This window comes from Cebus imitator, unplaced genomic scaffold (genome assembly GCF_001604975.1).
Source record: "Cebus imitator isolate Cc_AM_T3 unplaced genomic scaffold, Cebus_imitator-1.0 Scaffold81, whole genome shotgun sequence".
NCBI classification, from domain to species: domain Eukaryota; kingdom Metazoa; phylum Chordata; class Mammalia; order Primates; family Cebidae; genus Cebus; species Cebus imitator.
The window spans coordinates 5,092,593-5,107,072 of NW_016107396.1; the positions used below are offsets into that span (position 1 = coordinate 5,092,593).

Genomic DNA, 14,480 nt, shown 5'->3' on the forward strand with positions numbered 1-14,480 from the left:
TTTCAAATTCAAGGAGAAGAACTTGAGCTCACATTACATAATGAATAAGAATTCAGCAGCAGAGAGGAAGTAAGGGAATGGTCAGATAAAAGCTACAAAAAGGGAAATGCCAGTAGCAGAAACACAGGAGACTCCATAGTTTAATCTGAGGGTAGGTGAAGTCTCAGCTAATAGTGAAAATGAGAGATGAGTTTGGAAAGAATTTGAGTCAGAGTATGTAGAACATTGAATATAACACTGAGAGGTTGACTTCATTCTACCGTAAAAGGACTTGAAGTTTTTGACTGCGAGGTTTATATAAAAATGATGCATGAGGGAGTTGTGACTCCTTTTCCTATAGCAGAAACTCATTGCTTGAGCCATGGTTTCTTTTGAGAGCTTATTCAAAATAAAGTTATAACTAATACACCATGTTTTATCATTGTTTAGGATGAAGTCAGATTCTTTTCTCCAGGAAATGCCAAATGTAACTAATATACCTCATGGGAACCCCATGATCAACAATGACCAGTGCATTCTTCCAATCAGTTTAGAGAAAGAAAAACAGAAAAATAGAAAGAATCTGAGCTGTACCAGTGTGTTCCAGAGCAATTCTATGAAAAAATGTGAAACTGATACAATCGATTTGAAAAGAAATGAAACTCCACCAGTTCCTCCTCCAAGAAGTACCTCTCGAAATTTTCCCAGCTCTGATTCTCAACAAGCCTATGAAAGATGGAAGGAAAGGTTAGACCACAACAGCTGGGTGCCCCATGAGGGTCAAAGTGAAAGGAATTACAACCCTCACTTCCCTTTGAGACAGCATGAGATGTCTATGTTGTATCCAAATGAAGGGAAAACTTTGAAAGATGGTATCATCTTTTCCTCTTTGGTACCAGAAGTCAAAATAGATAGCAAGCCTCCAAGTAATGAAGATGTTGGGCTTAGCATGTGGTCATGTGACGTTGGGATAGGTGCAAAAAGAAGCCCCTCCACTTTGTGGTTTCAGAAAACCTGCTCTACCCCCAATAATCCAAAATATGAAATGGTGATCCCAGATCACCCTGCTAAATCTCATCCCAATCTTCATGTAAGTCATGACTGTAGCTCTTCAGTGGCAGAGAGCAGTAACCCACTTAGAAATCTCAGTTGTGGCTTTAAAAGGACTATAAGGAATGAAAAGCTGGCAGCAAAGACTGATGAATTTAACAGGACTGTATTTAGAACGGATAGATATTGTCAGGCAATACAGCAAAATCAAAGCTGCTCCAAATCATCGGAAGATCCCAAGCCCTGTGATACCTCATCTACTCACACAGGTAGCATATCAGAAAGTAACAAGGTGTCTGGTATTTGGAAAACCAGTGCCCACATGCCTGTGCCCATGGAAAATGTGCCTGATAATCCCACCAAGAAATACACAACAGACCTAGTCAGACAAATGCAGGGACATGTAAGTCCTCGCAGTTATCGGAATATGCTCCACGAGCATGACTGGAGACCAAGTAATTTGTCTGGCCGACCGAGGTCAGCTGATCCCAGGTCAAATTATGGTGTTGTGGAAAAGCTGCTGAAAACTTATGAAACAGCAACAGAGTCTACATTGGAAAATTCTAAGTGCTTCCGGGATCATGGGACCAAATGTAATTCTGATGTCAGTGGTGGTGCCACATTAAGTCAGCATTTAGAAATGCTCCAAATGGAACACGAGTTTCAGCAAAAGACAGCTGTGTGGGGGGGACAGGAAGCAAAGCAAGGAATAGATCGGAAAAAGAGAACAGAGGTGAGAAAGCAAATAACGCATTTTGGTAGCATCCATATTAGAAATGGCTCTGAATTCAGTTTATATGTCCCATTCATATAAACAGAATGAGGGCACAAGTTTTGGACACTTCTTAGTCTCTTGACCCTGTTTGTAAATAAATGTAACTCAACATGAACCTTGAAGGTGTTTTCAAGACTGAGAATAGTACATTATAACTTTTTAAAGATTCTGGGACGGGCACAGTGGTTCACTCCTGGAATCCCAGCACTTTGGGAGGCCAAGGCGGGCAGATCACGAGGTCTGGAAATGGAGACCATCCTGGCCAACATGTTGAAATCCCGTCTCTACTAAAAATACAAAAATTATCTGGGCATGGTGGCTCATGCCTGTAATCCCAGCTACTCAGGAGGCTGAGGCAGGAGAATCACTCGAATCCCAGGGAGTCAGAGGTTGCAGTGAGCCGAGATCACGCCACTGCACTCCAGCCTGGCGACAGAGCCTCAAAAAAATAAATAAAATAAAATAAAATAAAAATTCTGAAATGGGAAACCATAAATACAATAAGTGGATTTAGGAAGCTCAAGAAGATCAAATGTTTTTCCTTCTTGAAAAAATATTCAGAATGGATGTTTCTTGATATGTAGAATTTCATTCTTTTAAAGGTTCTTATAAATGTATGGAAAATATTTTAAAAATCATTTTCACTTTTCAGTTATTAACTATGATTAGTTCAGTCATTCTCAGCGTTTGACTTATGTTCTTTCTCATAGGATTAGTCACATTAATATGAATATGGGAAATACACATCATTTAAAACAGTGCCTAACAGAGTCCTCTTATCTGTGGAACTAAAAGATAGTATATACAAATAAGGTTATTTTTATTTGTATGTATTCTTAGCATAGAAATGGAAATTCAATAAACTTCAAAGTAAAAGCATTATAAGCAAGATAAAAAAAACCAAAAAAAAAAAAAAAACCACTCAAATGGGCATTTAAGTAAACTGTTATCTTTTTTGTTCCTGTCGATTTATGAAAGAATATAATCTTCCTTAACTATTATAGGAGAAAAAGAGGTCAAAGAAATTGGTATTTACAAAGAAGAGTTATACAACAGTTCTCTTTTATTCATATAATTTTTAGGAACATAACAAAAAGTTACAAGGCGACATATTGTTATTATTAATCAATGCTTCAAAACTCCTAGTTTCATAGAATGCAGTGGGTATGCAGCATGATTTTAAACTGTTATGCAAGCTGCTTCCTTCTGGTGTAAACAGTTATTATGTGGATTTGAAAGTCTGCAAATATATCAGCTTTCATCCATCTTAGGAGAGATCTTGCCTGTTTCCATAAGGTGCAAAAAGTATCCTGCTTTTGTATTTCTCTGCTTTTTAGTTGAGCCCATCAATGTCTGCAACATCCTGTAGCTAAAGATAGGAAACAGAAATATCTGTGCAATAACCTACCAAAATTATCATTAGCAAGAAATAATACTAAGTGATTTCCCTTTTTGCATTCATTGGGAGTTTGGTGAGGAGGTCCTCTACTATAGCTCTTTAGGAGTAGTTTTTGTTTTTTGTTTTTTCCCCTTGTGAACAAATCTAAAAAATAGGTCTCCAAAAAGAAAAAGAAACTGTAGGTTACTGTCAGGCCATGGCTAAAATAGAAATGGAGGCCATCCTCACTGCCTAGCTCAGATGAAAGAGCACTGGCTTCTTCAGGTCTAAGAAGCGTCAGTAGGAACACAGTGTGTAAAGTGTGTTATGGAAGCTTTGTACTTCTTTTAAGAACCAAGGAATGCCTTTCTTCCATTAAAATAAAAGGAAAGAAGAAAGGAAATTTTAAAAAGAGAAAAAAAGTGAAGTAAACGGTTTTCTGTCATCAGAACATATCCAAGATACAGCAACTCTGTATTAGTATTAGAATGAAGATGTATTTAAAAGTATTTTAATGATAATTTTAAGGTTTTGATAGATAGTGCCAGTGATAGTGAAAAAAAAAAGCACTGATCATTTGGTTTGTGTGCCTTTAGCTTATTACCTATAAAAGTGTCAATAACTTGACATAAATGAACAGTTTCTTCTATAATTTATCTTTTTATTTTTAAATAACACTATAACATCCTAATAGGCCACTAAGAAACATCTGTATTTCCATGATATTCAATTTATTTAACTTGAACTTTTAAATTCTGAGCTTATCATTAGTTCTACAAAGAGATCAACTGTATCAAAATTTGTCAGTGTGAGGAAAGATACAAGACTATCAAGTGCCATATTCCATATTGAATTGCCTTAAAACATTCAAAACCACAAATATTAGGCAAGTATCTTATTTAGTTTTTAATGCTTTTTCTTTCTTCTAAATTTACTAACAGATTCATCTTATAGTTGAGACCCATCATATATTAAGCCCATTATTGGTGCCTAGAGAGTAAGAGGAATGTCTTTACTTGTGTCCTAGGAATCCATGTCAGTGAACGCCTCACATGGAAAAGGATTTTCCCGACCTGCTAGACCAGCAAATCGCCGTCTCCCCTCCAGATGGGCATCCAGATCTCCATCTGCACCCCCTGCCTTGCGGAGAACTACCCACAACTATACCATTTCTCTGCGATCCGAAGCATCGATGGTTTAAGTCTTTGGCCTGGATTGCTATGTTACAGAGGTTCTAGTCCCACTTGTCAAACAGCATTCTGAGTGTTTATAGGCAGTCCTGTTCTCTTCCGACAAGCAATTTAAATCCTAACTTTCCATCAGTCTTCAGTGTTTTTAATCTAAGGAATAATTATCTTCCTGTATTTTGGTTTCTTAGATCAGAATTTTTTTACACCATTCTCATTAATTTTCCAATATGATATAAGTTGAAACAATGTATAATATTGTATATTCTTTCTTGCAAGTGGCAGAAAGCAAAGTTATGTGCATGGCCCTGTGTTTGTAGGTGCATGTGTTGAAATAGGAAGTATCCTAGTATGTATTTAGATATGAATAACTTATGTGCTACTGTTGACTTTGAAATTATAACATGTATACCTATATATTCTTTGTGTTTATTTAAAAGTTTTGAAAATATACAATACTGTTTATATTTTGTATACCTTTTAATAGGTATCCACTTAAGGCATTTGCAGTACAGATATTAATTAACCACTTCCTTGGCCCCCAGCTACATTGAAAAAGAAGAATTATGCACACATCTAACATTGGTAGATTTCTAAAGATAACTCATAATTTCTTAACCCATTTAAGGATAAAATAATACCATTGATTTCCTTGTTTATTCTTTTTAAATAAAAATGTCACAAGTTTAATAGATCAGCTGTCTAAGCAAGCATAAAATGTTCATAAATGTTTTATATATTATTTGGTAGTCTAGTCTGTCTTTAAGTGCATATTTAATCCTCAGAGCCAGTATCATGAGACCGCATTATAAATGACATGACTAAATAATGAATTTATTTTATCAGCCTCAGTAACAAACATTTCCTAAATGGAATGCAAAAAGAAATTAAATGATGTCGAATTTTAGTTTTTCTTAAAATTGTGGTAAGCTTTTAGTTTAGCTGCTTTACATGGAGTTATACATACTTAGAGGTAAGTCATTTATTATTTTTTTCTTTTTCTAACCATTTTCTTAAAATTAACAAACAAACTAATTTACTATTTTACTAACAAGGAAGATCAGGAATAATATTTCATTGAGAGCTGAATTATACTTCTTATAGTGTGCTACAAAAACAAAAGGTTTAAACTAAACCTTGACACCCACAGTAGCATCAGGAATAGAAATGCATATTTTGGCTATAGTTTGCATACAATGAACACATAAAATCTATATTGAAAACTGACAGAAATATGAATGTTAAGGGGCTTGGAATTCTAAATGGAAGATTTTAGAAGGAAATTTGCTGTCTACTATGTCTATATAAAACCAATTATGTTATGTTATTAGCTATTAACTATTAATAACTGTTATGTTATTATCTATTAACTATTAGCTATTAATTCTACCTAAGCTTTTCTTTTACTAAGAAAATTCTTATGCCAAACGTATGCCAAGAGCCATCTCCTTATGATGTATTGGAACCATTTAGAGAAATGTACTTCATTGTTCACCATGACCTGAGGTAAAGAAAATAATTTTCAAATTGTAGACTTCCTTGAAAGGCTTAAGATGGTAGCATGGTGATGTTTAGATTCATACTTTACAGTTTCAGGAGTTATGTGGAATTAAATTTATAGAATGATTTGGATCAGATGGTAACTAAGGTCTATAAATCTACTTTTTCAATTCTTATTTCCTTCAGGAAGATCCTTTTCCATAGGAAGCTATCAAAGAAAAGTAAACTAGTCACCAAGTAATATCACTCTCATAATATGCTTTCCAGCTAGAGGGGAGAAAACACCAGAAAAGTGGATCCCTGGGTCATAAAATGATGGACCTGTTAGGAAAATGCTGTTGTGTGACAATGAAGATCCTGCCCAAGGACTGTGCAACCGATCTGTTCCTCCATCACGGTACCTCAAGTAGGCTGGTATGATCTGTGCTTCCTTCAAATATTGAGGATCTCCTTAAAAAAAATGAAATTTCTGATCTCACCCTGTAATTACTAACGCAAAATTTCCAGGGATAGGGACTGGGACTCTGGGGCCTTTAATAAAACAAAAAAGCAAAATATTGATGATCAGGTAGATTTGAAAAGAGTGACACTGATTGATCTCTGAATGGATGGATACCCTTGGGTGGTCACTTTTTTCTTCCTAGGACTTGCCTTTGTTATCTGTAAATTAGAACGGCTATACTTTCAGGCTTCACAATTTTAAGCCACTTTTTTCTATTAACAGTTGAATGAACCAATGGGACACATTTTAACACCTTTTTATGTTGACAAATTAGAGTTGAGAAAAATAAATTAGCATCTAGTCCAAACCCTTAATTGTAAAATTGAAAATCTAAGATTATTTGAATGTTCTGTTTTCTCTTTTTAAATATTTTATAATTCTTAAATGGAAAAGCCTATTAGGTAAATGGAAATAATCCTTGAAAATATTTTTTGATGTTTTGTGATTTTTTACTGGTAAATTTCTACTTTAGGTGGGCATTTTCTTCCCAACAATATACCCTTTATTCTATCATTGCTAGATTTAAAGGGACTTGTAAGCATTTCTGGAAATATTTGATTTAAAAACATATATTAATAGATGTTTTCCCTAGCAGACTTTTGCAGCAAAAATATTTTAGTTCAGCAGAGGATTACTGATATAATGGGCTGATCTCAAAAAGGAATAAGAATGAGGCAGACAAGAGTACTTGAGTTTCTGTGTGTGTGTGTGTCTGTGTGTGTGTGTCACATAAGTTCTCCATATTGCCTTATGTCCCAAAGCCAAATATAAAAATATAAATGATGCTTTGTATAATTCATTTTATCAAAAATTACCCATAACTTTCATTTGTTTTTATATAGACAATGAAGATGATCATATTTCATTTTGCAGATGTAGCCATAAAATATTATTTACTACTACATAGGTGATTTTACCAGGTTTAGTTATCCTGAGAAAACATCTGGACTTCAAAGAGTTTCTGCTTCCCTACAAAGATCTTTAAAATTATTTTTAGGCACATTTGTGATAAACAACTACTTGATATTGAAATCTCCTTCAGCTGTTAGCAGCTATCATATAAAGTAGGCATAAAAACAACTGTTTGTGCCATTTGTATACATTGAGAACATTTTTCTTTCCCTCCTTTTCTTCAGTGAACTCCAGTAAAGCTGAGTATCTTATGAAATCTAAATTCAAATATGTACACAGTTCACTCTGGCCTCTTCCAAAATATCTCTAGATAGTAGAATTGAAGCCAAACCTTCCTGACTTCCTGCTCCTGGCCACACTAAACTCTATATGGCTTCTCATACACTGACATCTTCTTTGTACCCATTTAACTGTTAATTGAGTCTGATAAAAGTCTTCTTTGAAAAAAGTTTTCACTTTTAAGATTTGCATTTACATCATAAAATTAAATCATTTTCAGGAAATTCAGATTTTTTATTATAGTACTATTTGCTTTAAATTCTGCATGTTTTTCTTAAGTAGCAAGTACATATTATCAGAACTTACAACTATGACTTGTTCATCTTACCCTGAAAATATGTTCCTACAATAAAAAAATGTGCTTTGCAAATCAAAAACAAAAATTGGGGATGAGGGGCTCTACAGACAAGTACCAAAGATGATTTCTCATCATGTTTACTGTATGCATATTCATCATAGAAAATAATTTTTTGTTTTAGTGGGAATAAAATCATGATACTTTAAATCTGTACACATTTCAATGATCTTATTAATCCAATAGATTAAATTAAAAATTCCTAGGAAAAATTCTGTTTATATGAAGCTATGGAGAAATCTAGAAATTAGGGAAGGGTCTAGATTTTGGAAGACCTAACAACTCAGAACAAGTTCATTTAGAGGTGGGAAACCAGAGATTCAAAGAGGTCTGCATGGCTGCCAAGGTCTCTGTAGAGACAAAATCTAAGCCTGGACTCACTCATGTTCTGCTCCCCTGTATAAATGTCCTGTGTGCATCTGTGACTTTATTGTTTGCAAAGCACATTCATATTCCTGACTTGTCTGCTTCTTACAATAAATTTCAAGGCAAGCATAGTGATTTCTAAGTTGGAAGGAAAAGTTAAGTAGTTAAGATAATAATTTGAATAAAATATTTTCCAAGATGAGAGTTAAATAGATGGCTCTTCAGACTCCTAGCTCAGGCTCTTTTCCCAACCTCCTTTCCCAAGGAAGAGAAGAGAAAGAAAAAGACTGAACAGTCCTTTTTCATTTTTGTCTTGTTGCATTTTATACAAGACACTGAAATTATTTATCTTGCTCTTATTGAGAGTTTCTGTTCATTCTTTCAGTGATCATGAAAAGTCATCACCCTGACTTAAATGGTGTTATCAAATTCAAGAAGTTGTGAACAAGACTTTAACAAAATATTTCCACTTTTAATGCCTTTACCCTGATTTTATATAAGTTTTTTATGTAGGACATGAGGTTGAAGTAAACCCAACAAATAGCCAAGCAGTCTTCATCTATGGCATCAACTGAATCCTGACCTCAGTCTTCAAAAAATGGGAGAATAGTTTCACACTTTGTAAGATATATATACTCCAGAATAAATAAGAGCAGTTTGCTTGAAATATTGGTTCATTTGTGCTGCTGTAACTAAACACCAAGACTGGGTGATTTATAAAGAATAGAAATTTATTTCTCTACAGTTCTGAAGGCTGGGAAGTCCAAGATATATCTGTAAGCAGATTCAGTGTCTGGTGAGGGCTGCTGTGTGGTTTCAAGGTGGTGCCTCATTGCTGGGTCTTCACATGGCAGAAGGGGCCAACACTATTCTCACATAGAGAAACAGCAGAATAGCAAGAAGCAGCTGAATGCTGTGCTGTGTGAAGCTTCTTTTATAAGGGCCTTAAATCCCATTCATGAGGGAGGAGCTTTTATAATCTAATCACCTCCTAAAGGCCCTATCTCTTAATATTGGAGATTAACTTTCAGCATGAATTTTGGAGGGACATATTCAAACCATAGCAAACATACAGAAATTTCCAATATAAATCTCACTCGAAATTACAGTCACATGCTGCACAAAACCAGTTCAATGCACATATGTGATGATAAGATTATAATACAATATTTTTGCTATGCCTTTTCTATGTTTACATATATAGATACTTACCATTGTGTTACAATTGCCTTCAGTATTCAGTACAGTAACATGCTGTACAGGTTTGTAGCCTAGGAGCAACAGGCTATACCATGAACCCTAGGTGTGTAATGGGCTATACCATCTAGGTTTATGTAAGTACACTCTGTGATGTTTGCTCAATAATGAAATCGCTTGAGGGCACGTTCCTCAGAACATGTCCCTGTTGTTAAGCAATGTGACTGTAATTGTGCTCTGCTGCCAGTTTCTTTTTGAAGCTTTATTTTTCAATTACTTACTCATGGCAATTTTATAAGAATCATTAAACAAATTAAATCCAGCTATTTGGGATCCGCAGATTTTTTCTTACATAATGCTGATTAGTCTCAAAACCAAATTGTCTAACCTGAATTATATGTTTGTTTATTTCAATTTTCTTAAAAGTTTCTGTTTAACCCAGTAAAGGGTTTTTTGAGTTAATGATATCTGTAGTAAAATATCTCATTTGCAATGAAAGCCAGAGAAGCACCCACAATATTCTTTAGAGGGAGTTACATATAGGAGTAATAGGGGGCCAAAGTCCCCATTTATGAAAAATCAGGAGGTAAATGATTGGGAATAAAGATTCTTCCTAGGAAAGCTGAGGTAAGGAGAGAGAAATTGAGACCTGCCATGCCACCTAGTTAATGATGGCGGCCATGTAGCCCACAAAGCCAGAGCTAAATGAATTTATGAGGTATCCTACTTAACAAAAGCAAGCACTAGATTTCCCAGACAGATCCGGGGGCTAGCAAAAGCACTACATCAAGGACTCCAGGGTGGACAGTGCTAGAGGTCAGACAGGCAGCCCATCCTCAAGAAGATCTCTTCCTAAAACAGCAGAGACCTGACCTTGGGCCGGGGTAGAAATAAAGTATCCGCGGCGGGGGGGAAAAAAAACAAAAAACTGGCAAATGCAATCAAGATCCTGGTCCTGGGGACCAGCATGTAGGAAAGTTAAGAGATACAGCCTGAAGTAGGATGCAGCTCCATTGGAAAGAGGAATTGAGAGGTCTTTATCAGCATGTCACGTCTTTACTAAAGTTGGGACCTAAAAAGACTACAGTGGCAACTGAGGACCCATTTGTAGGCAATTAGGAGAGTAACCACCACTAAGCTGAAATAAATGGAGGCTCTAGGCAGCTTGAGACCTCATCCGGGATATTTTCAGAAAAAAATTCACAGGAAACCACCAGGTGGCGTTTTTCTGTGAGAGACTGAAAAAGAAACAAAATTGATGCGGTGGGGACGAATCCTGTCTTTTCTCTCCACTTTCCATTTATTGTCATTTTTTGTAACTTTATCCCCAGGACCTAAAACTTTACCTGAAAACATAATAAATAAAACAAACCATTTATACTTTCATATAATTGACAATAAGAACAAAAATTTAAAAAGATATATTTTTCTCCAATTGAAATCAAAAATAGGCACACAAAGAGTAGGAGCATTTTTAGAACTTATAAAATCACTCAAAATTGTCTATATAAATATGACGTTGATGAGCATAGGGAACACCTGTACTGCACTGGTAAGAACAGATACAGTCTCATGGAGAAAGAAATGAAATACAATGAGTATAAGTAAAGAGAGTGAAACTGAATCAACCTGTTCTGAGCCCTTCTACATGGTAGGGTGATGGGCTGCATGGAGCACAGGAACAGGGACCTCAAGAGCAAGAATATTCCTTGTTGATCCACTACTGTCCAGTGAGAAAGGCCAGGCTCTGAGAACAGAAACTTTCTGCCACAGGACTACTTCCTTCTGTTGTGGGAACAGGAAGTGCCCTCAGATGGATCTGTCCCACACAGATATCCCTGGAGGTCACCCAGTTCTGTCAACTGACTTCTTTCACACTCATCCTAAGAGCCTTCTGATTCTGGATTAGCTACCTAGGTTCTTAGAGTACATAATTACTGAACATCTAAATCAGTGTTTCTTGACCGTTTCCAGAAAGTCTTCTCTAATAGGAGAAAAAAGAAACAATCCTCACAAGGTCTCTAATAGTGTCTAAAGCAGCCCACTGTTAAGAGAAAATTCTTTAACTTTGAAGGGTTTTAACATGAAAATGTGTAGTCTATAAACAAACTAGGATTCTGTCTGCATCATTCACTAATTATGCCAAGCACTTAGAAAAATGCCAGCAGAGGTGGCTCACGCCTATAATTCCAGCACTTTGGGAGGCCGAGGCGGGTGGATCACAAGGTCAAGAGATAGAGACCATCCTGGTCAACATGGTGAAACCCTGTCTCTACTAAAATTACAAAAATTAGCTGGGCATGGTGGCGCATGTCTGTAGTCCCAGCTACCCGGGAGGCTGAGGCAGGAGAATTGCTTGAACCCAGGAGGAGGAGGTTGCGGTGAGCCGAGATCACACCATTGCACTCCAGCCTGAGCAACAGAGCAAGACTCCGTCTCAAAAAAAAAAGAAAAAAAGAAAAGAAAAGAAAAATGCCAGCAGAGATTATGTTGAATGAATTAAGATTTCAAACGCCATGGTGGCTCAAGCCTGTAATCCCAGTGCTTTGGGAGGCAGAGGCAGGCGGATCACTTGAGGTCGAGAGTTAGAGACCAGCGTGGCCAACATGGAGAAACCCCGTCTCTACTAAAAATACAGAAATTAGCTGTGTGTGGTGGTGCATTCCTGTAATCCCAGCTACTTGGAAGGTTGAGGCATGAGAACCACTTGAACCCAGGAGACAGAGGTTGCAGTGAGCCGAGATTATACCAATGCACTCAAGCCTGAGAGGCAGAGTGAAACCGTCTCAAAAAAAAAAAAAAAGAAAGAAAGAAAGAAAAAGACTAAAGATTTCTATTTTTTAAAAAAACTTTTGTTTGCATGTATTTTGTTTTGTTATTATCACACCATAAGTTTTTGTTTCTTCGGTTTCTTCTGGGACATCTTTATCTTCAGTGGATCCTCCTCTTCTGGTTTAGCAACAATTTGTTTCTTTTCCATAAGGATCCTCTCAGTGAGGCAGGGGAGTTGATGTACGGACTTAATCAGATCATCAGCTCTGTAAGTCTAGATGCATGTCTTGAGTGCTTTGCTCACCTGGATATGCTCAATGACCAGAGACTCTCTGTCTAAATCCTTAAGTTCACTCAGCATAACTCTGCATTTTTAAACACGTGCAGCAAAAATTCAGCACTCTTTCTGGACCACTGACCCTGTGTCCAGCCCCACTGTTTGTCCTGGGCATACCTATCAACTCCACCCTTGTGACAAAAGAATAGTGAACACTGTTCCTATAAAGTGACATATTTGGTGGCTTTTTGTTTCTGCATACCCTTGACGGCCTGGGGGGACTCATGAGTGTTCTTAAAATGAACACAAAGATTTGAACCTCTTGGTTTGCATGATTTTGTGGAGTTTTCTGGGTCAAGTGAATAGCAAACCATTTTCATAGATCATCTCAGGCCACTTACGGTAAGAGTGAATTAATGAAATTTTTAAATGTTTCAATTGCTTGTTATCAGCAACAACAAAAAAAGGTTTTCTTCTCTGCCTCTTTGTTTAGTCACAGCTGGATTGAGAGTGCAGATTTTTGCCACACATGCTTAATTTTTGCTGCACTAAATATGCTTATTTCAAAAAATTAAGCTGACCTGAATTTATATTGTACAGTAATTTCTGTTCTTGTGTCTGCATATTTTGAGAACCTGAACCCACTGAAAAAGGTGCATACAAATTGACACTGGTTTTTTGCTGTTTTGGAAATTTTATAATATAATCACTAAGACAAGATGACCAGAATACTACTAAAGAGATAGCACACTTTAATGTTTCAGACAACTGCTTGTAGAAATTCTGTTATTTAACAGAATTAAATAAGAATTAAAGATTTTAATTTGTAAAATTAACAGGCTTAAAACTTAAATTTAACAGGCTTAAAACAATAACATTCGGTCAAAGGACTTGCATCATGTGAGGTATCATAATGCTGTCTCTTCTATTGTCTTAGGACAACAATAGTTCAAGGAACTTTTTGAAAGAGGAAAAATAACAAATTACGTACACTTTAATTTTATGTAGTTGAATTAGTGTTCACAATTTTATTGTCAATAAACACTCTTCACAGTTCTCACACTTTAATTCTGTTGCAATCTTATTGCAACAGAATTAAAGGTGAAATGTAATTCACCAATAAAAGCTTTCACAATTTCACTTTCAGGGAGAAGTTACCTTTAAAATGCCTTAGCTGAGAGCCGGGCACAGTGGCTCACACCTGTAATCCTAGCACTTTGGGAGGCCGAGGTGGGTGGATCACCTGAGGTAAGGAGTTCAAGACCAGCCTGGCCATCATGGTGAAACCCATTTAAAAAAAAAAAGTCTTGGCTTGAATAAGCCAACTTTGAGAACCAGTTTACCCTTAGGCAAAACAATGATTTGTCATTTTAACCTATGTTTTAGCCATTGTTATGAAAAGTTTTTAGTTCTTCACTTTAAAAAGAGTAATTCCAATAATTGAAAATCTGATCAGTATTTTTTCTCTGCTTAAACCAGCACATATATATGTCAAAAGAGCAAGTTTTCAAACTCATCTCCCATTTCTTTTTTTTCTTTTTGAGACCAAGTCTTGCTCTGTTACCCAGGCTGGAGTGTAGTGGCCCAATTTCAGTTCACTGCAACCTCCACCTCCCAGGTTCAAGTGATTCTCCCACCTCAGCCTCCCAAGCAACTGGGATTACAGGCGCCCGCCACCACGGCTGGCTAATTTTTGTATTTTCAGTACAGACGGGGTTTCAACATGTTGGCCAGGCTAATCTCGAACTCCTGGCCTCAAGTGACCCACCCACCTCGGCCTCCCAAAGTGCTGGGATTATAAACCTGAGCCACCACACCAGGCCTTATCTCCCATTTCTTTACAGATTAATCTAAAAAGATAAGCATCTAAATGTTTTTTTCCTACTAATATTATACAAAATCCAGCATTTCTTTCCAGCTCAGTAAAGCACAAAAAAAAAAAAAAAAAAAA

At 36.3% G+C, this 14,480-nt stretch overlaps 1 protein-coding gene across 1 annotated transcript in view; it reads left to right on the plus strand.

Moving 5' to 3' along the window:
• KIAA0408 (KIAA0408 ortholog) overlaps window positions 1–5,276 on the plus strand; it is a 30,788-nt gene extending 25,512 nt beyond the window's left edge. The window contains exons 5-6 of the mRNA XM_017533317.2: window positions 430–1,762; window positions 4,210–5,276. Coding sequence (XP_017388806.1) covers window positions 430–1,762; window positions 4,210–4,383 — 1,507 coding nt within the window. The 3' untranslated portion in view covers window positions 4,384–5,276. The remainder of the gene's footprint in view (window positions 1–429; window positions 1,763–4,209) is intronic.
• The last annotated feature ends 9,204 nt before the right edge of the window (window positions 5,277–14,480 follow it).